The following is a 26261-nucleotide window of genomic DNA, read 5'->3' as shown; positions in this document are numbered from 1 at the left end:
TAGCAGTGAGGCCAAGGTCAGGCCACCCTCCTCCCCTCTGGTGGCTGTGCACTGAGCAAAACGTGTGCTTCGGTCACACATGCCTCCTCTGGCCCTGCATGCCCGGAGACACCTGGGTGATCGGGGTGAGCAGTGGGCACACCCTACGGCTACTGCAGGTCACAGTTGTCCTATCTGTGCCGAGGCAGCCCGGGCTTGAAACCCTCTGAGAAAGCCACCCCCGCCCCCCGACCTGTGTTTCCTCGGCAGATTTTTGTCCAGGGCTGCCTGGCAGGGAAGAACATGTCTCATGTGAAAGGCGGCTGTGTCTTGTGTGGGTACCTGAAGCTGCTGCCCATGTTCAGCATAGTGACGCCGGGGACGCTCAGCCGCGTCCTGTACACAGGTAATTCTTGCTCTGCTGTGTTCACACTGATCTTCTTCTCCTCTCTTAGGCGTCTACATCTAGGGAGAATAGGTTATCAGCTCTCCCGCTGGGGAGACTGCTGGGGTTGAGGTGCCCCAGGTTGCTTTCTTGGGAGCTCATGGATTTAGATTAGGGATGTGGCTGAGCAGAAGTCTGGCAGGGACCGTGGATGTAGGTGGCAAGAGAGGAATTGCGGAGAGGAAAGTTCAGGCGGGGATGAGCCAGCCGACGCTCCCTGCAGTGGCCGGTCTCGGCGTGGCGTTGAGGCATGGTCCATGGGGAGGTCAGCTGTTCCCCCTGCACTGCAGGCACTGTCCTGCGGGCACTCCTGGGTGCCAGGCATCGTGCTCGGATGTGACCAATGCCGTCGCTGCTCTCACAGCCCCAGGTGTGGCACGTCGATGGAACCCCCAAAGCGGGTCTAGCCCTGAGGCCCACGTTCTTTCTGTTAAGTGCTATGAGAACATCCCTGCTGCACTTAATGAGCTGTCATAATTTCGTGGATGTCCCTCATCCCCGTTTCAGCCTCGTTTTACTAGGTGTACTGCCTCTCGGTACCAGATTTGTTTATTCATTAAACCTTTATGGAGCACATACTCAGATGGTGCAGCCACATGGGCAAAGCAGGCGGCTTCCACGGAGTCTTCTGCCTCAGTGCTTGACAAGGTCAAGCAGAGAGTGAAGCACTTTTTATTGCGAAGCAACATGTGCAGTAGACGTCTGTAACCCTAATCCATCCTTCAGTCTGCCTCTTTTTTAATCCTGATCCCTTTCCAGTTTCAACAGAGAAGAGCACTCCGTTCCAACATCCCAGATTTGGCCTTTGGCTGTCAGGCAGCTCTTTCTGGGGTCTCTTAGGTGGTGCCTCCTCGTAGGTTAGAAAATAGGCCTCTGTGCTCTCTAGGGCCCCAGAGTCCCCTGGGCTTGGCAGCCCTACCTCCCCAGCCCCACTTCACCTCACAGACCACCCCACCCACTGAGGAGGAAGGCTGGGCGAAACCACATGTCTCTTGGCCTCTAGAAGTGGCTGAGGGAGGACGGAGAAGAGCGGGCCTCAGGAAGCCACACGCCCCCAGCTTCTGACCACCAGGTGAATAGAGTTTGTGGGCTGCCCTTGGGAGAGCTGTCAGGGTGGGGAGGGGCCTGGGACCACTTGTCCCCCATCCTCAGAAATGGCCAGACTCACAGACTGTTTATACACACTCATAGAGAGCGGTTTAGCACAAAAGCTCCGCACCTGCCCACATTCCTGGGAGAATATACCTTTCTAGTAACCTGAACGCTCCTGGTGCTAGATTCTGGGTCTCTCCCATGGCCAGAGCTGGGGGCCAGACACCTGCAAGGTGTGATTCTTCCAGTCAGGTTTTCCTTGGGGGCCACTGTATTAGTTGGGGCTCTTGATTGAAAATGACGTGCACTTTTAGCTCCTTTTTCCTCCGAGCTGGTGTCCTCGCAGTCTGTCTGATGGCAGATGACCACCAGCAGCACCAGCCTTCCACCCTCCAGCCCAACGGCCCCCAGAAAGAGTGTTTCCTTTTCGCTCTCCCAGCAGAAATCCCAGGGGAGTCCCGTGAGCTCCCTTGGGTGACAGGGACCAGTCATTGTGGCCAAGGGGAAGGTGTTTCCAGAATGGCCAGGTGGCCCCTGGGCCCCTCCCAAACCATGCCGAAGGAGATTGAGGGCCTGCTCGCAGGGCAGGGGGAGGGAGAGCAGGCAGAGGAAAAGCTGCCCCCCTTAGTTTTCCTGATGTCCCCAGTGAAACCCCTTGCTCTCCACTTAAACCCAGGCCCTTCCTGCCTCTTCCTAGTCTACGTTGATTCGTTGTTTTGGTTTTTTCTCAGATGGTAAGTTTTTATCTGTTATGTAAGCTCTTGAAGGCCTATCACATTCCCTCCTTTACTTCCCTTTGTCCAAATTTCTCCCCAAATACTCTGAAATAACACCCCTACGGGGCTAAGGGAGTAAGGTCATGAGTGGCCCACCCATCAGTGTGTGGATGAATCATCGTTTGCTTTCCTGACACCTGGCTGGGATCATTGAAAGGCTTGTCGAGGTCACAGGACTTGCTTTGGGTCAAGCAGAGAACTGGCAGAAGCACTGACCCGCTGACTCCCGGGGCCTGACCCCCAGCTCCTGACGCACGTGTGGGGTCACGAATTGGAGACCAAGAATCTGCTATCCACACACGGTTCCTAATTTGCTTCCCTTTCCCTGAGCTCAGATTATAGTGCTCAGGGGCCACATCCTGGTGTGACCCTTGTCTCTCTTTGCAGATAGAGTGGCGTGTGTTGTGCCTTCAGAGTGTGAAAAGTCCTGTGGCGCCAGAACTGGCTGCAGCCCCCTCGCCTACCCTGTGCTGGTGGTGGAGCTGCTGCCCAGTGGTAAGAAGTGGAGCTGCCGTCCAGGGCTGTGAGTGGACGGTCAGGAGTGAGGGCCCCGGTGGAAGCGTAGGCTGTGGGAGGGGCCCTCGGTGTCCCGGGAGCCTTGCGGCCTCCTCTTCCTTTCTCTCTCTCTCTCTCTCTCTTTTTCTCTCTCTCTCTCTCTTTCTTTCTCTTTCTCTCTCGGGCACGCACTCAGGCCCAGCCTCTGCTCGCCCTTTGCCTGGTCCCCTCCCTGCAGAACCCACGCCTCTGCTCCTCGCTGCCGCAGATGGGCGCTCGGCATTGTTCTAGTCTGTGGGGACAAAGAGGGGAGCGAGACCGCATCCTGCTCTCAAGGAGTTCAGTCCAGTGGGACAGGCAGGGGTGTGGCTTTCGTCTCACCCACTTCCCCACATCCCAGGGAAACGGGCAAACAAACAGTACAGTCTTTTTAAATTCCGTATTAGCTCTGAGGATAAATAGGCTAGCAATGTTGAGACATTCCCATAAAATACAATGTAGATAGAGCCCAACTGAGGGAAGCACCGACCATCCCACAGTTCAGGAAGTGGGTCGCCCAGCACCCGGTGCTGCTGCCCAGGGCCGTGGGGCACTTGAAGCCAGGCCAATCCAAGAACTCTAGTCTTGGCCTGGCCTGCGTACCTACTGAATACAGTGGGGCCTCCTGTGCGAGCCCTGTTACCCTCGGGCTCTCCCAACTACGCATGGGAATCTCTCAGCAAAGCCGCTGCTGCCCAGTGGCCTTGCAAGTCAGAAGCCTAGACTGTTACGTTTATAGGTAACACTTGTTGAGAGCTTGCTCTGTGTTGGGCATTGTGTTAACCCATCTTCTTACTGTATCTTAATCTTAACAACAGTCTGTGCAGTAGGTACTTTTATACCCTCCTTACAGATGGGGACACTGAGGCACAAGGAGCCACATCATCTGTAAAAGGGGACAGCCCTGGTGTCCTTCTCACAGGGCTGTAGGGGGATCGTCAGGCTGATGCCTGAAGAGGTGCTCCAGCCCAGAGTAAGCACTCCCATTATTATATGAAGACACAGCGGCCAGCTAGCAAGGCTCGTCACAGAGCAAGGGCAGCTATAATGCACTGATCTATCTTAGATGGACTGCCACTCCGAACAAAATTTACTATGTGGAAATGTTCCTCAGGAGGCCTAAGGCATCTCCTGGCACGGCCAGAGAGCTGGAGGCCCAGGAAGTGTTCCTTTTCTTCCAGACGTTCGAGGCTTGATGGTGTCCGCACTCTGGGCCTCTCTCATGTCCTCCCTGACTTCTGTTTTCAGCGGTGCCAGTGCCGTGTTCACAATGGACATCTACACCCAGATACGGCCGATGGCCACTGAAAAGGAACTCATGTTAACAGGAAGGTGAAGGATTCCTCTAATCGCATGAGTTACTGCCATCAATGAATTGATGCCCACAAATGTCATTATGTGAAAAATGTAGGCTCTAATGCTGCATATAGAGTTATCTTGTTTATATACAGCATGGTGGTGTTTTGTTTGTTGCAGTTTTGCAGTGAAGATGTATTGCTTTTATTTATTTATTTTTTTTTATAAATTTATTTATTTTTGGCTGCGTTGGGTCTTCGTTGCTACACATGGACTTTCTCTAGTTGTGGCGAGCAGGGGCTACTCTTCATTGCGGTGCGCAGGCTTCTCATTGTGGTGGCTTCTCTTGTTGTGGAGCACAGACTCTAGGCGCGCGGGCTCAGTAGTTGTGGCTCACGGGTTCTAGAGCGCAGGCTCAGTAGTTGTGGCACGTGGGCTTAGTTGCTCCACGGCATGTGGGATCTTCCTGGACCAGGGTTTGAACCCATGTCTCCTTCACTAGCAGGCAGATTCTTAACCACTGCGCCACCAGTATGGTGTCCTGTATTGCTTTTATAATCACAAAGAAAATTGTTTCCATTTGGGAAAAAATTAAGTAATAATCACAATGATAACGGGTACATATTAGCGTACCCCCCAAACTAGTCCTTGTGAGGAAGTGTATCTACATTATTTCATTTTCTCTTTCAGTCCTCATGACAACCTTTAAAGGTAAGTTTTAGTTCTTATTCTCACTGTACAAATGGGGGGAGTGGCTCAGAGAAGGGAGTTGGTCTACCTGAGGTCACATGGTAAGCGAATCTCATCCAGCTCAGGGCCATTCCATTAACCAGGAGGCCTCACATGCTAGGCATAAGGCAGGGGGTATGAATGTGTAAACGTGGGCCTCATCGTCATTCTGTAGGGTTTCACACTGGCTGTCCGGGGACCACTTCCAGCCCACACACTTTGAACTTGGCCTACGTTACACCTCAAATGCCTCCTTCATCCCGTAGCAGGGTACATACTGCTCACTGTCTTATCTGTCTAACCCCTGCAAATTGAGTTTGCTGTTACATTTTGATTAGCATTCCATTGTTTAAAAAGCACTTTTCTGAGAAACTTTAAGAAACAGGTACCAGTTTTATTTAAATTTTTATAGAACATAGGGGAAAAAGAGGAAGACTTAAATTCATTTCATAAAGCTCAAGATATTGATGCCAAAACTGAACAAATACAGCACAGGAAAAAATTAAAACTAAAGACTCATCTCACTTTTAAATACCAATGCAAAACTTGTAAATAAAATATTAGACACAAATCCAACAATATACTAAAAAAATGTTAAAAGAATGACATCTCATTACCAACTGTGATTGTTTTCCAGAAATACAAGGATGGTTCAATATTAGGAAATGTAGTAACATTACTCACCATATTAATAGATCAAAGAGAAAAATCATATATATCTATTCAGACAATGAAAAGGTATTTGGTAAAATGGGTACCTTTCAACATGACAAAACATATCTGTATCACCCTAAAAGCCAAGTCATGCCTAATGGAACTAGAAAGGAACAAGGCAAGAATGTCCCCCCTTACCACTATATTTATACTAATATATGTGTAAAATAAAATGTATATATAAGTAGACCTAAATAGATATTTCTCCAAAGAAGATATACAGATTGCCAACAAACACATGGAAGGATGCTCAACATCACTAATCATTAGAGAAATGCAAATCAAAACTACAATGAGGTATCACCTCACACTGGTCAGAATGGCCATCATCAAAAAATCTACAAACAATAAATGATGGAGAGGGTGTGGAGAAAAGGGAACCCTCTTGCATTGTTGGTGGGAATGTAAATTGATACAGCCACTATGGAAAACAGTATGGAGGTTCCTTAAAAAACTAAAAATAGAACTACCATATGACCCAGCAATCCCACTGCTGGGCATATACCCTGAGAAAACCATAATTCAAAACAGGACGTGTACCACAATGTTCATTGCAGCACTATTTAAATAGCCAGGACATGGAAGCAACCTAAGTGTCCATGAACAGATGAATGGATGAAGAAGATGTGGCACATATATATACAATGGAATATTACTCAGCCATAAAAAGAAACAAAACAGTTATTTGTAGTGAGGTGGATGGACCTAGAGTCTGTCATACAGAGTGAAGTAAGTCAGAAAGAGAAAAACAAATACCGTATGCTAACACATATATATAGAATCTTAAAAAAAAATGGTTCTGATTAACCTAGGGGCAGAACAGGAATAAAGACGCAGATGTAGAGAATGGACTTGAGGACACGGGGAGGGGGAAGGGTGAGCTGGGACGAAGTGAGAGAGTAGCACTGACGTACATACACTACCAAATGTAAAATAGATAGCTAGTGGGAAGCAGCTGCATAGCACAGGGAGATCAGCCTGGTGCTTTGTGACCACCTAGAGGGGTGGGATAGGGAGGGTAGGAGGGAGGTGCAAGAGGGAGGGGATATGGGGATATATGTATACATATAGCTGATTCACTTTGTTACACAGCAGAAGCTAACACAACATTGTAAAGCAATTATACTCCAATAAAGATGTTAAAAAAAAAAAAAGTAAACCCACAGGTGAAGTTAGCAGACAAGGACTTTGAAATAACCTTGATTAATAGGTACAAGAAAATAGAGGGAAAGGTTTATAAAATAGATGAAAAGAATTAGGAATTTTTCCAGAGAATTAGAATTTATAAAAATAAGAAGGTCTAGAATTGAAAAATAAATATCTGAAATTAAGAACTCAATGGATTTGTTAGCAACTGATTGGCTGTAGCAGAAGACACTGTTAGTGGCTTGGAAATGGATTAGTCAACAATATCCAAACTAAAGCACACAGGAGAAAAGGAAGATACACGTGGAATGCAGAAGAATAATATATATGTAATTGGAAATTATATATATATACACACACATTTATATATATATATATACACACACACACACAAACACACATATATATATATATATATATATATATATATATATATATATGTAACTGTAGAAGCAATTTTGAGAAGACAATGGCCGAGAATGTTCCAAATATCTGGATGACTATCCAGAGATTCAAGAAATTCCACAAATCGCAGGCAGGATAAATACAAAAGAGACCATACCCAGGCCACATGATAGTGAAACTGCTGGAGTCTGGAGATAGAGAAGATCTTTAGAGCAGCCAGAAGAAAGTAAATCACATCACCTTCAAAAGAGCAACGGAGAGACTGATAGTAGAAGTTTCAACAGAAACTGTAAAAGCCAGGAGGCAGTGGAGTGACATCTTCAAGTGCTAGAAAAACTGCCTACCTGGAATTCAATACCCATCGAAATCGCCTCCAGAGTGAAGGTGAAACAAACAGATTTTCAGATAAATGCAGGTTGAGAGAATTTATTACAAAAGAATTTCACGATAAGAAATACTAAAGCACGTTATTTAGGCTGCAGGAAAATTACCCAGATGGAAGAATTGACCTTCAGAGAAGGATGAAGAGCACCAGAAAGGGTAAGTACGTGGGAAATAGAAGTGAGTGAGTGTTGACATCAATAAGAAAAAATGTCTATGGGATTAACAACATATGGAGGCAAAACATATGCCAGTAATCCCAGAGAGAATGAGAAGGGGATAAATGGAGCTTAAGTATTCTCACGTTCTCTTGCTATTTGGGACGTGGTAAAAGTCAAAACTTGTACCAGACTGTGATATGTCAAGGATGCATGTAGTCTCTAGACTAAACAATATAAGAACAGTTCAAGAATGTTTAACAAGTTAATAAAAGTAAAATATGGAATAACTAATAAGTCAAAAGAATAAAAAGAACGTGAAAGGTAGGTTAACTGGAAAACAATAGGATGGCTCCTAAATATATCAGTCATTTCATGAAACAGAGATCGGTAGACTAGCTGAGTTCAAAGGTGAAGATTATCAGAGCTTTTTTTTTTAACCAACTGTAATCTACATAGAAGAAACACCTTCTTTCTTTTCCAGTTTTGTTGAGATAACATTGACATATAACATTGTATAAGTTTCAGGTGTACAATAATGATTCAATATATGTATATATTGTGAAATGATCACCACAAGTTTAGTTGACATCTATCACCTCACATAGTTTTTTTTTCTTGTGAAAAGAACTTTTAAGATTTACTCTCTTAAAAAAAAAAAAAAGAAAAGATTTACTCTCTAAGCAACTTTCAAATATACAACATACAAATACACAATCCTGTGTTGTTAACTACAGTCACCATGCTGTACTTATGTCCCCAGAACCTATTTATCTTATGACTGGAAGTTTGTATCTTTTGACCACCTTCACCCATTCCCTCCACACCCATCCCCAGTCTGCTCTCTGTTTCTATGAATTCAGGGTTTTTTTAGATTCTACATATAAGTGAGACCATACAACACTTGTCTTTCTCTGTCAGACTTACTTCACTTAGTATAATGACCTAAAGGTTGTCACAAAAGGGAGGATTTCTTTCTTTTTTGTGACCAAACAATATTCCATTGTGTATACGTACCACATCTTCTTTATCCATTCATCTGTTAATGAACACTTTGGTTGTTTCTATGTCTTGGCTATTATAAATAGTGTAAAGGCTGTAGAGGTCTCTTCAAGATAGTGATCCTTGTTTCCTTTGGATATGTACCCAGAAGTGGAATTGCTGGATCATGTGGTAGTTCTGTCTTCAGTTTCTTGAGGAACCTTCACACTGTTTTGCACAGTGGCCGCACCAGTTTACACTCCCACCAACAGTGCACAAGGGTTCCCTTTTCTCCACATCCTCACCAGCACTTCTTATCTCTTGTCTTTTTGATAATAGCCATTCTAACAGGTATGAAATGGTATCTCATTGTGATTTTGATTTACATTTCCCTGATTAGTGATGTTGAGCACCTTTTCATGTGCCTATTGGTCATTTAAATATCTTCTTTGGAAAAATGTCTATCAGGTCCTTTGTCCATTTTTTAAATTCTATTATTATTATGTTGTTTTTGTTGTTGTTGTTGTTATTAAATTTGTCTGAGTTCCTTAGACAGCTAAGGAACTATCAACCCTTTATCAGATGTGTGGTTTGCAAATATTTTCTCCCATTCTGTAGGTTGCCTTTTCATTTTGTTGATTGTTTCTTTGACTGTGTAGAAGCTTTTCAGTTTGATGTAGTCTCATTTGTTTATTTATTTTTTTTTATAAATTTATTTATTTATTCATTGTATTTAATTTTTTTTGGCTGCATTTTGTCTTCACTTGCACGCGGGTTTTCTCTAGTTGCTGAGGGGGGGGCTACTCTTTGTTGCGGTGTGCGGGCTTCTCACTGTGGTGGCTTCTCTTGTTGCAGAGCACAGGCTCTAGGCACGCAGGCTTCAGTAGTTGGGGCTCATGGGCTCTAGAGCACAGGCTCAGTAGTTGTGGCGCACGGGCTTAGTTGCTCTGCGGCATATGGGATCTTCCCGGACCAGGGCTCGAACCCACGTCCCCTGCATTGGCAGGCGGATTCTTAACCACTGCGCCACCAGGGAAGCCCTCACTTCCTTATTTTTGCTTCTGTTGCTTGGGATTTTGGTGTCATATCCAAAAAAAAATCATTACCAAGACCAATGTCAAGGAGCTTATCCCCTATATTTTATTCTAGGAGTTTTATGGTTTCAGATCTTATATTTAAATCTTTAATTCATTTTGAGTGGCGTTAAGATAGGGGTCTGGTTTCATCCTTTTGCATATGAATGTTCTATTTTCCCAGCACTATTTATTGAAAAGACTGTCTTCTCTTCATTGAGTTTTCTTGGCTGCCTTGTCAAATATTAGTTGACCATATATGTACGGCTTTATTTCTGGGCTCTAGATTCTGTCCCATTGGTTTATGTGTCTGTTTTTATGCCAGTACCATACTGTTCTGATTACTATAGCTTTGTAATATAGTTCAAAATCAGGATGTGTGATGCTTCCAGATTTGTTCTTCCTTCTCAGGGTTGCTTTGGCTATTCAGGATCTTTCATGGTTCCAAATGAATTTTAGGATTATTTTTTTCTAATTCTGTAAAACATTCCGTTGGAAATTTGATAAGGGTTGCATTGAATCTATAGATGGCTTTGGGTAGTGTGGACATTTTAACAATACTAATTCGTCTGATCCATGAACACAAGATATCTTTCTATTTATTTGTGTTTTCTTCAATTTATTTTATCAATGTCTTATAGTTTTCAATGTAGAGACCTTTTATCTCCTTGGTTAAATTTATCCTAAGTATTTTATTGTTTTTGATGCTATCATAAATGGGATTGTTTTCTTTATTTTTTTCAGATAATTCATTGTTAGTATAAAGAAACACTACTGATTTTTGTATGTTAGTTTTGTATCCTGAAACTTTATTGAAGAGAGACATCTTCTTTAAGATTGAGGAAGGCTTAAAGAAAACATGAGAAAATACATACCATGCAAATATGAACATAGATGCAGAAAATTTTAACAAAATATTAGCAAATCAGGTCCAGAAACATAGAATAATACACCATGACCATCTGGAGTTTATTCCAAGAATGCAAGCATAGATTTTATTCAAAAATCAATCAATGTACTTGACCACATTAACTGAAAACAGGAGAAAATTACATAGTCATCTTAATAGATAAAAATCATTCAAAACTTTTAATACCTATTTTTTAATCTTAGCAAATTAGAGAATTTAAAAGATCTTCTTTATTCTGACTTTTAAACATACATATTCTTTAAAACCTATAGCATTTATCATACTTAATGTTTATATTTGAAAATCTTTTCCCCTGAGACTGGGAACTAGACACATGCGTCCACTATAGCCACTTTTCTTCAGCATTGTACTGGAGGTGCTACTCTGCAAAAAGGTGAAAAAAGGAAACAAATGTCATAAGGATAGAAAGGGAAGAAATGAAATTTTCATAAAAGACTTCATAGACAAACTTAAAATTTTAAAGTGAATTTAACAAGACTGATAAAAGATCAAATACAAGAATTAATCATATTTTACACATTACACATTATACATATTACCATTTGTAGTGTCATTAAACCATATCAGGTACCTAGGAATAAATCTCACAAAAGATATGAGAAAATTGCTGAAAATTACAAAGCATTGTTGAGAGAAATTAATGAGACCTAAGTATAGCAGGAATATACCATATCTGTGAATTAGAAGATTCAATATTGACAATATGTTTGTTCTCCCCATATTATTCTACATACTCAGAGTAATCCCAATCAAAATGCCATAACTTTTTTGTGTGCATATAAAAATTGACAAATGAGTTCTAAAAGTAATATAGAAATGCGAAGAGCAGAGAATATCCAAGGCTATTCTTGAAGATGAACAAAGCTGGAGGATTTATGCTAACAGATACCAATATCTATTGTGAAGTGACACTAATTAGACAGTGTGGTTTTATTGCAGGGGTAGACAAATTAATGGAACAGAATACCAAAAAAGGCACACAGGTATACAGTCATCTAATTCATGACAAAGATTACAGTATAGTGCAGTGGGGGAAGTGGTAAGGGGAGAAGGAATGGTACTGGGTAATTTGGCTATTCCTGATAAAAAGAATATTGACTAACGCCCTTTACACAAAAATCCATTTCAGGTGGACTGTGTACCTGAATGCAAAAGGTGAAACAATAAAGCTTTTATTTTTTAAAAGTGGTCAGCGTGACACCAGATTGCCAATCACATATAATATGCATCAACAGTAGCTTTCTTAGCATGTCATAAATAAATTTTTGCATGATGTAGAATTGTGTTTACATATCAGAATGCAAATACCAACGTCTGGTTTATAACTTTTGGCTCATATTCTGTAATCCCCACATCTGTCAGGATTTGTGCCATCATCTGTGCATCTTTTGGCACGCTCTTAGGAGAAGCCATCTTGCCAGGCTCCATGATAACTGGTGATCAGACTCCTCGAGCTAAATCACCCAAGTATTCCACCTAGTGTGGTGTACCAGTGAGCACCAGTTCCTGGTGTACCAGTGAGCAGAATATTCAGGAGCATCCTCACTGCCATGGCTCCAAGCACCTCCCCAAATTTTACCTTATTATCCTTTCAGTGTCTGTAGGATCTCTAGTAATGGTAATCTGTGGGCGGGGGGGGGGGGGGTTCTTTTTCTCTTGAGTGAACTTGCCTAGGGGTTTATCAATTTTAATAATTTTTCCAAAGAACCAACTTTGGGGCTTGTTGATTCCTCTGGTTTTTTTCTCCCATTGAATTCTATTTGTTTCCTTTTTTCTATTTACTTTGGATTTACCCTGCTTTTCTTTTCTTTCTTTTTTTTTTTTTTTTAGCTTCTTAAATTGGAAATTCATATCACTGGTTTAAAACCTTTCTTATTTTTTACAATTACTACTTAAAACTATAAATTTCCCTTTAAGCTCTGCTTTAGCTGCATCCCACAAATTTTGATATGTTGTGTCTTCATTTTTAATCAGTTCAAAATATTTCCTAATTTCCTTGTGATTTTTTTTCTGTGTTCATAGATTATTTAGAAGTGTGCTGTTGGATTTCCAAGTATTTAGTACTTTCCTAACTATTTTATTGTTATTGATTTCTAATGACTTCCTCTGTGATCCAAAAAACATACTCTATGAGATTTTAATCTTTTGAAATTTATTGATACTTTTGTATTCTTAATTTCTGTCTAGTTCCTCTGTTATATATATTATATATACTGTGTATATTATATACACAGAGGAGGTATTAAAAGCTTCATTTATGATTATGTAGTTGTCTGTTTCTGTCTTGTAGTTCTTTCAGGGTTTTTTTTACCTCTTATATATTCAAGTTCTGGGATTAGGTGCCCTTATGCTTGTTATGGTTTCCTGAGGAATTAACTTTTTCATCATTATGAAATGTCCCTTTTTATCTCTGATAATACTTCTTGTCTTGAGATTTACTTCATTACTGTTATAGATCACACCAGCTTTCTTATGCTTAGTGTTTATAACATCTTTTACTTTCAACCTGTAACTATATTTAAAATGAGTCCCTTGTAGAGCACATATAGTTGTATCTTGATATTTTTAATCTAATCTGACAATCTCTGTCTTTATAATTTGAGTTCACTTGCATTTAGTGTAATCATTAATATGGCTGGAAATAGTTTTTATATTTTAATTTCTTTTTGTTGTTCTAGGCATTATAATAGGCGTTATTAACCTATCTTAGCGTACTTAAAATCAATATTGTAACATTTTATGTAAAATGTAAGTACCTTGCAACAGTATATGTCATTTTCCCCTTTCATCATTCATGTTATGATTGTCATATATTTTACATCTACATCCATTATTAACCCCAGAATACAGTGATAGTGATACAGTTTTTTGCCTTAAACAGTCAACTGCCTTTTAAAGAAAATAAAATAAGAAAAACTATATATGTAGCATCTTATATTTTACTTTTTTGGTGCTCATCATTCCTTCTTTTAGGTTCAAGTTTCCATCTGTGTTATTTCCCTTCACCCTAAAGAATTTCAGTATGTCTTGTAATGCAGGTCTGTTAGTAACAGACTCTCTCAGTTTTTGTTTATTGGAAAATGTTTTTCTTTCATCTTTATTTATTTTTAAAATTTTTACTTATTTTATTTATTTATTTTTGGTTGTGTTGGGTCTTCGTTGCTGCACGCAGGCTTTCTCTAGTTGCGGCGAGGTACGCAGGCTTCTCACTGCGGTGGCTTCTCTTGTTGTGGAGCATGGGCTCTAGGTGCGCAGGCTTCAGTAGTTGTGGCACGTGGGCTCAGTAATTGTGGCTCGCAGGCTCTAGAGTGCAGGCTCAGTAGTTGTGGCACATGGGTTTAGTTGCTCCGCAGCATGTGGGATCTTCCCGGACCAGGGCTCGAACCCGTGTCACCTGCATTGGCAGGCAGATTCTTAACCACTGCGCCACCAGGGACACCCTCATCTTTATTTTTGAAGGATACTTTTGCTGGATGTAGAATCCTGAGTTGACAGTATTTTTCTTTTACCACTTTAAAGTATGCTCTTCCATTCTCTTCTGTCCTCTTGTTTCTGATGAGAAGTCATCTATAATTCATAGTACTGCTCTCTGTATGTAATGTGTCTTTTTTCCTGGGCTTTCAAGATTTTCTCTTCATTTTCGGTTTTCAGCAGTTTTGTTATGGTGTGCTGATTGGGCTTTTCTGCACTTCTGAATCTGTGAATTAATGGTTTTCACCAAATATGGGAAATTGTTGACCATATTTCTCTGCATATTTGTCTTCTGCATCCCTCATCTCTTTTTTTGTGACTCTACTTACACATATTTGCTCTTTTGATGTTGTTCCACAGATCATTGAGGCTCTGTTTATTTAAAAAAAATTTTCTCTGTGTTCTTCAGTTTAGAGTTCTATCAATCTCCCTTTAGGTTTATTGGCCCTTTCTCCTGCCATTTCCAATCTACTGTTAAAGCCAACCTGTGAATTTTTCGTTTCATATTTTGAACCAGAATTTCAGTTCTGGAATTTCTATTTGGTTCCTTTTTAAATTTTTTCTAGTATCCAGTTTTCTGTCATGATTTCACATCTGTTCACTTATAACTGTAATTTCCTTTAAGTCCTTTAACATAACTACAGTAGCTGCTTTGAAGTCCTTGTCTGCTCATTTTAATATCTGAGCCATCTTGGGGTCAGTTTCTATTGATTGCTTTTTTCTTGACTATGGGTTACATTTTCTTCTCCACATGCCTAGAAAATTTTATTATATATTGAACATTGTAGATAATACATTATAGAAATTCTGGATCATGTTCCTCTGAAGAATATTGGTTTTTGTTCAAGCATGCAGGTAAATTACTAGTTGATCCCCTTAAAGTTGTGGAGGCCTGGTTTTTATACTTTGTTAGGGTGACTCTGTTTCAGTTTTGCTCTAGTCTTATAGCAAGTTCTTAGTCCTGGGAAATAGTCTCTGCTTCTAAGGCATGGACATTCAGGGGTTTCAGTGAAAAGCCTGAGGTGGTTACCTAGCCCCTCTGACTTGATGAGATTCAAACTCCAATTTCTGTCTCCCCTGCTATAGGCAGGCAATGAAATCTTTGCTCAGCTTTTTCTGCCTTCCAACAGTTGCTTGTTGGTGGACTATTTGGCAATTCTTCCCCACACGCACAACCAAGGGTTTAAAGGGAGTTTATGCAAATCTTTAAAATCAGGTGCCGTACTAATCCATCTGAAATCTTTAGAAATGTGTTACCCCTGAAGAAATTAATATTTTCCAGGTATTATATATTTTAAGCACGACCATCCCAACACAGTCTCCAAATGTGATGAAAATCTACCCATGATCCAGTAACAGGCAAATGGACCCTCAGTTTTATTTGTGCAGAAGTTGAAGGGTTTTTGCCGGCAGCCCTATGGTCCTATTAGTGTTTAGGGGTATGGCTATCTCCTCTGCCACACTTATGAATGGGCACCTGAATTTAACCTAAGGAATAATTAAAACTAGCTAATAGTTTATGGTTTGTAGATATTTTATTGGCAGGCAAGAAACTCATAAAATTGCCATTGACTTTTGGTTTAACTTACAGGTTTTTTGTTATAATCTTACTTGCTGTCTCCATTGCATGGGTCCCTGCTATACAAATGGCACACAGGGAACAACTATTTGAATACATGCAAGCAGTTTTAAGTTACCTGACGCCGCCCATTGCTGCCATCTTCCTGCTTGCCATATTTTGCAAGAGAGTCACTGAGCAGGTAGGTGGGAGTTGGCATGGCCACGGCATGGCAGTGTGAGGGCTTGCCTTCACATCATACCTGTCTTTGCAAAAGTTGCCCTGAGAGGGTCTCTTGTGCTTCAAGAGTTGACACCGTTGCATCATTTGCTTTCTGAGAGATGATTTACTCCTGGGCAGCTTTGGTCCAAGCTCCCTCGTGCATGCAGGGGAAAGGCAAGCTCTGATTTGTTTTCTTCCCTTTGCAATGTAATCCACTTTCGACCACGCCATAGATGGTGCAAAGTGTGTGGGATCCTCCTGCATGCTTATCTAGCCACAGGAAGATATGCTTCTGTTGCCTCTGTGCATGGATGTTTCCTGCTCAGAGATTTCAAACTCACAGGGGGATGTTCAGTCATGAGCTCCTACCACCTTCCCTGCATGAAGACCATCTCCTCCAGCCACACTTAAAACTAAATAAAGATCCCAATTAATGGTTTGATCATTTCATCAGTAAGACTGAAAGCACAGTTTGCCAGAATATTTTCATTCATTATTTGAGTCACATCTTGACCTGTTTCTCCTAACAGCACTGAGCAGCTGGGCCTTGCACGAGTTCCCGAGCATGGTGCCTCTGTGACCTGGCTCCTGCCTGCCTCTCAGCCCTGGCCCTCTCCATACACAGTCCCTAGGCCCCAGCCACTGCTAACCACTTGCAGTGCTGATTGCCTGTTTCGTGCCTTTTCTGGCCCCTCTTCATTCCCATGGACTCTTTGCTTTGCCATGAATATCTTTGTCCACCTCCATCTGGCTGGTGCTTCCTGCAGGCCCATGTCAGGTGTTCAATCCTCCAGACCAATCTGTTAGTGCTTCTTGCTCTGCCTAGCTCACCAGGACTCAATTGAGCACCGAGAGTGGGGTGGGGGGCTGCTGGGCTCTGGAGATGCTCTTCTCTGTGCTCTCTTGGGAAGGGCATGGGCAGAGGAGCAGGCAGTCAGGAGAACCTGCCTCCTACCAGCAATGGTCACCACCCTTGCGGTACTGGGGCCTATCACCAAGGGAAACTGGGGATCTTGTCAGTGGCTCTCCAGCTACCCCTGGTCCAAGGTTACAGCATATTGTGGCTACCTTCCTTGACCTAGAGAACTTCTCCAGGCCTTCTCTCCCACCCTCATCTGGCTTCTGCTGCCCATCTGTTTCTAGATCTTCACTTTTCTGCACGCCTCCTTCAATAAATGGGTCCTGTGGACCGCACCTGGCCTTTGGTTTCAGCTTTTCTCCAAGATGCTTCCCACACACTGTATCCTCTACCTCCTCCAACACCCAGCCATACCGGAGACAGGCTCCAGATGCAGCTCAAGCACCAAGACGAAGTCCTCACTCTTAAAGAGTGGACTGTCCAGTTGGAGGAGACGGATGATACCCAATGAGCAGATAAGATTTCTGAGAGTGGTGTAGTGCTGTTTAAAAGTCAAAAAGGATCATGGAGGTTAGCAAGGTAGGTGCTGGGGCCAGGGGGAGCACAAGGACATTAGCCAAGATAGTGGGAGAAGATTTCTCCTAAGAAAGTGACCTCGAACCTGAATCCTGAAGGATGAGCCAGAAACACCAAGATCTAGAGAGAGAACCAAGCAGAAAGAAGGGCAAGTACAAAGGCCTGGCTGAGAGCACGGTGGGCAGGCCTGACATGCAGGAAGAGGTCATGCTTAGTGGCTAGAGTAGACTGACCAGGGGAGAGGGCGGAGCCAGGTGAGGTCAGCTCGAGCAGATGAGACTTGCTTCTGAGGGCAGCCATGAGAAGCCACGGTGGTCTTCAGCAGAGTCAGGGCACTCCCTAATCCATGCTTTGAAGAGGTCACTCCGGCTTCTTGGACAGCGGGTGAGCAGGACACCAGGTACGGATTCCACCTGTGTGAGAAAAGGTGGTAGATCGGGATTGAGGTGGTCACTGTGGAGACGATGGGACGATTTGCTGATGGATTGGGCAGAATGGTGGTAGGGCAGAATGGAAGGAAAGGGGCCAGGGATGTCTCCTGCGGTTTCTGCCTGAGCTGCCAGGGCGATGGAGGTGCCCCTGCAGCAACAGGCAAGACTGAGGTCTCTTTGGACACATTATGTTTGAGATGTGCCTTCACCGTCTAACTTAAAACTGTCTCCAGTATTTCCTAAGTTCTCTGATTGACCTAAGAGAGTGTCCACGCATCTCCGGTCTGTGTTCAGCCCAAGAAGGTGTCATCTCCTCACATTGCTAAGACTCTGCTTCTGCAAGGCATGTGAAGCCCTTGTTATGCTGAGTTTAGCTGACCAGTTTAGACTGGTCAGGAGGTGAGGCTGAGGATGGCTTGTCTCATCCCCCGTCTTCCTCCCAGGCGACTCTCGGGGCTCCTCCTTTGGCAGGGTGCCTTCTGGGGGCTGACCGGTGGACTTCTGATTGGCTTCTACCGCATGGTGTCCGAGTTTGCCTACGGGGCCTGGAGCTGCTCGACAAACAACAGGTGCCCTCGGATCATCTGCGGCGTGCACTACCTCTACTTTGCCGTCATCCTCTTCACCATCAGTCTTTTCACCGTCGTGGGGATCTCCTTGTTCACAGACCCGATTCCGGATAAACATGTAAGTGCTGCCGTGAGGATGCTCCGGGGTCCACCGCAGTCCCAGTGTCCCTGTGAACCGCAAGTTGGCTCTGCCAGCTTTGGAGAAAAGTGGCTGAATTCCTGCATTCTTTTTGAAAGCGGGGTGGGGGGCGGGGGGCTGGGGGTTGGGGGGACGGATGGGTCATAAATAGGCAAATAACCTCCTTGCCTTAAAAACTAAACTAAAAAGCTTTCCAACAGTTCTCCAATTAAGTATTCACTGAGAATGAGAAGTTTGGTTTTTAAAATACAAAATTTCCTTGAAATGCTAAGGTTGCTAACCTCAGCGTGAATTAATGTAATCAGGGCAGTCCCGGCTGCCACCCACCCAGAAGGGATTAAGCCAGCAGGAGGGGGGACAGTAATGCTGGCAGTGCTGTGGCTGGTGGCTGGGCATGCCTCGTTCTCCTTGCCCGGCCACTTCCCCTCTCCCAGGAGGCAGGTGTCAGTCACCCCAGTTGGAGTATAAAAAGCCTGGGCTCAGAGAAGTCAAGTCACTTGTCCATGACACCAAAACTAGCCAGCAGCAGGGCTGGGCCTGACCAGACTCCATCGCGTCAGCCACGTGGGCATGGCCAGGAGACTTAGCAGGCCAGGGGCTTGGCTGAGCCGGAGAGCAGCAGGGAGGGTCCTAGGTGTCCGAGGTGAGGGCAGGAGGAGCTCAGAAGGGAGGCGGGTCTGTGAGACCCGTGTGCCCTGGGGTCTGGGTGAGAGCTGAGAACTTGGAAGGCCGCCTCCCCTCTGGCCACCTTTCTGCTCAGTAGTTCCTTTTGACCCATTCCTCTCTCGCATACAGAGCCCCGTGGGACTGGGATGGAGCAAGTGGGGAGGACGGCCAGGAGTGCCCAGGACAGCTCGCCCACCACACGTCCCCTGCCCTGCTCCCGGCACATGGAGAAGCCGTGGGTGCTGGACCCAAGCTCCTGTCTCTCAGGGTCTTAATGGTCGACTTGTCTGACTTCTTTTCTGCTGCTCTTTTATTCTCAACATTTTGGTCTTGCCCGCTTCTCAGGCAGCCACGTGCTTGAGTGCTTTTTCTGCCCAGCAGCACAGGTGCTCTGGAGAGGAGGGGAGGGAGGCAAAGGGGAACCGTGCTTTCGGGTCAGTGTCTATGTGCTGCACACCGGGCGCTACCAGGGGAAGCGGGACCACACTCGATCCCATGTTCTTCCTGCCCAGCGGCCTGGTCCACAGGGCTCGTCGTGTAATGGGGAAGGCAAATGCAGACGTACAGCATCACCAGGAAGCAACTCAAGGCTAAACCCAGTCTCTGTCACTGACATGGCAGCAGGTTCATTACTGATGTCTTAGTCCGAGAGGCGGGGCTTGGAGGGGCTGCTCAGTCACATCCCTGCTATGTTTGGGGGAGTGGGAGGGGTGGTGGTGCTGAGATTCAAATATACCGAAGCCGGTATAATAGATTAAAACCTGCTCCGGGAGAGACTTGGTGGAAATGTTCGCTTACTTGTGCTTCTACTGACCCCAACCCTGAAAAAAAGCAAAAAAAAAAAAGCAACAGCAATTGGCTGGATTTTACTTCCCGAAGTCTCCGTATGTGTTTTCAGGAAGAGAACAAAATAACAGACTAGAAGGGAAGGGATGCTCCCCTGCTGCATCTGTAAATGCCTTGCTGAGCTTGAGCGACTAAGCTTGCCTAGGGACCAGGCCATCTGGGTACCCCAGGTGAACCAGGTCAGGCCTCCTCTGGGCTGCGTGAGTGCTCATCTCTGACAGCCAGGAGGGGCTCCTGGAAGGAAAGCAGTTCCCAGGTCTACCCTGCGGGCCCATCCACCAGAAGCAGCAGACCGGAGTAATGAGCAGCTTCTCCCACCCTGAAGGGCACAGCTTCCTAGACCCTCAGTTCCTGGAAGAAGCCCTGAGCATGTTGCCTCCTACCCTACCATCCAGCCCAAGACACTGAGGTCACCTTTGGGCAGCCGCACAACCACACGGGACCAGAGCCAGCACTGAAATCCAGGGTTCCCAGGCGCCTTGCTTTCCCCACCCCGCGTTCCTTCTGTCCCTTGTTAGAGTCTAACGACCCTTTTCAGTCCCTCGAGACCCCGGTGCCCAGCTGCGAGCCGTGGCACCATAAGGCCTGCGTGACAGGGTCCTGGGTGGTGACATGTGCCTGCTCTCCCCCCAGCTACACCGCCTCTGTTGGAGTTTATGGAACAGCCAAGAGGAAAGGGTCGATCTGGACAAAGACACACAAGGGAAGAGCCCCGCACCGCAGGCACGGCCAGGTGAGAAGGGAGACCCAAAGCCAGCGGAGAGGCCTGTGCTGCTCCCTGCCCCCACCCCCGCTGTCTCCACTCCCAGAAATGCTTCCAGGCAGAGGCCCCGTCTTTCATTTTCCCAAAGATGCCTTGTGGGTGTTTGTCGAGGGTGAGATGCCTCTCGGACATCCGTGTGGCGGTCCGGGCCAGAGAGATCCAGATGGGAGGCGTCAGCAGGTGCCGGGGGAGGAGGGAAGGGTCCGTGAGGGGCAGAGAAACACAAGTGTCTGGTGATCTAGGAGCGTTTCAGCCGGGGTGGGAGGGATCCACCGAGCCACACAGATCACATTGTGCCTCAGCAGGAGGGGAGGAGGCACTGGGGACAGGGGAGGGACAGCGGGTCACAGAGCCTCACACAGGGATTCAAACCCAGAGGGATTCTAGGAAGTGGGCGGGAGCCTCTGCAAGGAGGAGGGAGCAGCCCCACCCAAGAGGGTGCCTGGGGACACCGCCAAGGACAGCTGGATTTCACTGGGGCAAGAAGAGAGAGTTCCTGGAGAGGCTCGGACCTGGGGGCCCCAGAAGGCCCAGAGGAAAGCTCTCGGCAGATGGGGTCAGAGGCGGAGTGCGGGGGCCCCAGGGAGGGCGACCTGCACCTCTTGAGGCCCTGACGCAAACAGGGATAAAGGCCTAATGAGATTAGCGCTGAGTCTGGGGCAGAGAGTCTGGGGGTTTGGGGGAGGGAGGGAGGGAAGGCCTGCCTGGGGAGAGGCAGTGTTCTGGGGCCCCCTCTCCACTCCTGCCAGGAACGTTCAGAGCCCAGAGGGGCCTGGGACCCTCTCCTGACACCTGCAGGGCAGGGGAGTGGCCTCTCCTGAGCCAGGCTGCCCCGCGCCCCTGGAGGGTACAGGGCTCCCAGGATTGCTCTCCCTCAGGGACAGAGGAACTGCCCGTCGGGGGCCACGTGTGCCGGGGGCTCGTTCTGGGGGCACCTCCCAGCTCCTCTTCTCCCTCGTCCACAATCGTGGGTGGATGCCACGATGACAGTGGCTCACACTTTTTGCCCATTTGGGATGTGCCAAGCACTGTGGAAAGCATGCCTATGTGTGACAGGTACAATTATCATCCCCATTTCAGAGATGGGGGGACTGAGGCACCAAACAGTTAAGTAGTCGGCCCCGGACTCCAAAGATAACCAGGCAGTGGTGGAGCTGGGATTTGAACACAGCAGTCTGACTCCAAAGCGTGTGCTCTTGGCCACTGGTCTGTCCCACCTCCCGTCATACAGCCCTCGGGCTGTGTTTACATGATCAGTCGCCGTTGATGTACAGCAACCTTTTTGGGCCTGGCAGCTGCGTGATGGTGTGCTGACCCGGACATCTGAGAGACCGAGAGACAGGGCCAGCATATGCCGCTCAGGACCTCTCAGCACCGCAGCAGATATCTGCGTCTTTGGGGTCCTCTGGCGGCAGCACCTCCCCTGTAACACAGGCCCCTCCGTCACTGGCTGACGGGTTCCGCCATCCCTGGTGCTGCCCCAGCCTCAGGACACACAGCTGGTGTGGTGGCTGCCCAAGGGGATGAGACATGGAACAGGTCACAGCGCACACTTCTCAGACCGAGGTGTGCTTGTCTTATCATCAAAGAGGGATCCATTCCCAGACCGGCTGTGCTCACGTGTGTGCGGAGCTGGCCGTGGTGCTGACCCACGCCTGAGCAGGCCTGGGAGCGGCCAGCGTGGGCTGCACTACCAGACACCGGAGGGACATTTAAGCCCCAGGGTGAGACATTTCACTGATTTGGTCCAGAGATGTGAATAGAAACTTGCCCATAATTCCTAGACTTCCCCCGTTCCTGGAGAAAACACCAGTGATTCCCCTTTCAAGGGCCCAGAGGGCCTTACTTTGGGCCAGGCCGTGAGACTGGTACCTACCTGGAGAAGACACGCCCCAAGGTTGCTGAGGAGAGCAGAGCAATTGGGGCTTCTTCCATCCTCAGAGGAGCAGCCACTTGCCCTAGACCTACAGAGCTGTGCTGGGCGTGTACTGGAGACGGGAAGGGTGGGCCCTCCAGAGCCCAGCGGGGAGGGCCTGCCCCGTGACGGCCGAGGTTCTGGGCCGGCTGAAGGCTCTGCCAGTGCAAGGCAAGCATGGCCCAGGCCGCGCCCGGAGCCCCCCAACCCCGTGTCTCTGAGGGCGGCGGGAGGTGCCCTGCAGCAGCGGCTGAGGACTGTTCTCCGCATTAGAGCCAGTCTGTTGGCCTTCCTGCTGGCCTCACCGCTGAGATGTGAGCCCTAGAAAGACCCCCCTCCTGTGTGTGGCCTCTTAGCCTCCTGACCTGTGCCTATTCCCTCTGTTCCAGACGTATTTGAGGAGGCCGGGAGCTGCCTCTGGAAGGCCTGGGACGTGTTCTGCGGCCTGGAGCCACTGCCAGGCCCCAGACTCGCCCCGGAAGAGGCAGTCGTGCAGAAGATGGAGTGTGGTGACACGGAAGGGACACAGCACAGTGCCACGTCTGAAGGGACAGAGAAGCGTGACATGCTGGAAGGAACAAAGCTCCGAGACATGCCAGAGATGTCCCACTGGAGAAAAGTGCCCGACGTCTGCGGGTTCCTCTTGGTGTCGCTCACAGTGCTCTGCCACTTCTACTTCTCCTAGGCAGCCTGCGGGGACGTCTGGGGAGCGGGCGAACCACTGCCTCTTGCAAACGCCCTCATCATCGAGGGGACGAAACGTTTCCTACGGGGAGGCCCACGGACGTGGACCAAGGATCACACTGATGAAAACGCGCCCACAGCGTCAACACTGCGGGCTGACGGGCGGCGAAGCCCACTGGTGAGGGCAGAGACCGAAGATGAGCACGTCTGTCCTCTGTGCGATGAGTCATTCTCTCCAGATGGCTCCACTGCACAAACACTGGCTTTCACTTTAAATTTAATTTTGGCTTTTTATCTCTAGATATATTTGGGGGTTTTGCTTGTGTTTACTGTCACTATTTCCTTCCTATACCCACCTCCGTTTGCTGTGTTCTCTCCTTTGTAAAGGTATGGCTGCTGGCAAAGATGCTCCTCCTCACGCCAAGGGTCCCACCCACAGGGGGCTGTGCCTACTGCCGATGACCACACAGGCCAGCTGGCGCCAAGGCTGCCGTGGATGGAAACGTTGGCTCCTGCCTGGACCCGTGGTGGGGCTGAGGCGGTCTCTACCTGAGGACCAGGCCTCCCTGTGGCTCAGCTCTGTCTGGCTGCACCCCTAGAGGGCAGGTGGAGAGGAAATTTCCCTCCTTGTTGAGCTCTTCCCAGTTCCTCCCAGTCTGCCTGCTACTGGGAGTTGGGCCCAGGGGCTGTATCCCCTTTAGTTGTCAAGTATAGACCACTCCTGGAGTGTGTCTCTGGAGAGGCTCCCTAAGCCACCCCTTCCTCTTCCTTCTTCTTAGACCAAAATAAATGATTTGGGTCTTTAGAAAAAGTTTCAGATGCCTTGAAGTGATTTGGGGGAGGCCCACCCAGCATTGCAAAAGTCACACTCTGAAGGTGCAGTCGGGACCAGCCCCCCATCCCTCGTTTAGTCTTTCAGCTGACGTTTTTGAGTGCCTACTATGTGCCAGCACTGCTGGGAAGCAGTCATGGACAGAGCTCATGGTCTAGGGAAGTAGACAATGAAACACGAGCGGTGATGGCCAGCACCTAGTGTGGCCCGCTATTTCCCTGCCCAGGTTATCATCACGTTCAAGCCATGGAGCCACCCCATGTGGAAGGACCAGAATCAACCACATTTCACAGAGAAGGAGACTGAGCTCAGCCAGGGGACCGAGTAAATGGGCCCTCTGTGCACGTGCACATGGCAGGAGCGCCCGCAGGGAGGAGGCCTCCCGTGACTGAAGCGGGAGGTCAGCTAGCTGGATAACAGAGGGACATGTGGGAAGACAGGGTGAGGCAAGGGTGTTAGGAGGCCAAAGTGCAGAACTGTGGGAGGTGGGGAGGGCAGGGTGGGCAGGGGCTGGACCTGCAGGCCTCAGATGCTTTGGGATCCTGAGTCCCTGGGAGCTTCAGCCAGGAAGGGATGGGATCAGATTTGCTGGCTGCTGTTGGAAGATGAAAGGGCGGCAGGAACACCCACCAGGAGGCTATTAGAGGAATCCAGGCAAGTTAGCAGCAAAAAAGAAAAGACAAGGGAACAGCATCAAGAGAAGCCAGCAATTAGAAGTAACAGGACTTGAGTACTAGACTTCTGGAGGGAGGGCCCAGGAGTGACTCTCTGGCTTGAGCATGTGGGCAAAGGGTGTACCAATTCCAAAGACAGGCCACACTGGAAGAGAGCAGGTGCAGGAGAAAAGTGGAGCACCGTTTGGGACATGTGCAGTTTGAGTTGCATGAAGATACTTATTGCCGTCTTGACAATGTTAAGTCCTCTGTTTCATGAACATGGGATGTCCTTCCATTTATTTAGGTCTTCTAATTTCTTTGAACAGTGTTTTGTTTTCAGCACTCAAGTTTTGCACTTCTTTTGTTAAATTGATTCCTGGGTATTTTATTCTTTTTGATGCTACTGTAAATGAGGTGTTTTTTTCTAATTGAGATATAGTTGATGTACAATATTATATAAGTTACAGGTGTACAACATAGTGATTCACAATTTTTAAAGGTCATACTCCATTTATAGTTATTTTAAAATATTGGTTATATTTCCTGTTGTACAATATATCCTTGTAGCTTATTTATTTTATACATAAGAGTTTCTACCTCTTAGTCCCCTATCCCTTTTCTTAATTGCATTTTCAGATTGTTCATTGCTCATGTACAGAAAATCCTGCAACTTTGCTGAACTCGTTTATTAGGTCTAATATTTTTTAAGTGTCTTCCTTGGGATTTTTCATATATAAAATCATGTAGTGTGCAAGTAGAAATAGCGTACTTCTTTCTTTCCAACCTGGATGCCTTTTATTTCATTATCTTGCCTAAACTGCCCTGGCTAGAACCTCCAGTACAATGTCAAGTAGAAGTAGTGAGCGCAGACATCCTTGTCTTGTTCCTGATCTTAGAGGGAAAGCATCCAGTCTCCTCATCGTTGAGTATGATGTTAGCAGTGAGTTTTTGCAGATGTTATCATGTTGAGGAAATACTGCTCTTTCCTATTTTGCTGAGAGTTTTTGATTTCGTTTTAGTTTGGGATTTTTTTATGAATGGGTGTTGGATTTTGTCAAGTGCTTTTTTTGCATCTATTAAGATGATCATGTGGTTTCTGTTCTTTATTTATACATTACATTGATTCATTTTCATGTGTTAAACCAACCTTGCATTCCTGGGATAAATTACAGTTGGTCATGGTGTATAATGATTTTCTCATGTGGCTGGATTTGGTTTGCTAATATTTGGTTGAGTTCTTGTGTCTATATTCATAGAGGTCTATAGTTTTCTTTCTTTATGAGGTCTTTGTCTGGTTTGGGTATCAGGGTAATACTGTCTTCATGGAATTAATTGGGAAGTGTCCCCTCCTCTCCTATTTTTTTAAATTAGTTTGTGAAAGACTGGTATTAATTTTTGCCTGGAGACATTTAAGGGTAAGTATTAAGTTGGATG

General features: G+C 46.3%; 1 protein-coding gene across 1 annotated transcript in view; it reads left to right on the top strand.

The window, feature by feature from the left end:
• The window catches only part of LOC309610703 (sodium/glucose cotransporter 1-like), a gene marked incomplete at its 5' end in the record, with an annotated part of 62854 nt that extends 38704 nt beyond the window's left edge, over positions 1-24150 (top strand). The window contains 7 exons of the mRNA XM_082353898.1: positions 250-385; positions 2680-2787; positions 4008-4158; positions 15703-15871; positions 18229-18444; positions 20611-20710; positions 23045-24150. Of these exons, the coding sequence (XP_082210024.1) occupies positions 250-385; positions 2680-2787; positions 4008-4158; positions 15703-15871; positions 18229-18444; positions 20611-20710; positions 23045-23340 (1176 nt within the window). The 3' untranslated portion in view covers positions 23341-24150. The remainder of the gene's footprint in view (positions 1-249; positions 386-2679; positions 2788-4007; positions 4159-15702; positions 15872-18228; positions 18445-20610; positions 20711-23044) is intronic.
• Between the last annotated feature and the right edge of the window lie 2111 nt (positions 24151-26261).

This window comes from Balaenoptera borealis (genome assembly GCF_965194805.1).
Source record: "Balaenoptera borealis genome assembly, chromosome: 14".
NCBI lineage: Eukaryota > Metazoa > Chordata > Mammalia > Artiodactyla > Balaenopteridae > Balaenoptera > Balaenoptera borealis.
This window is presented reverse-complemented; position numbering and strand designations above follow the sequence as displayed.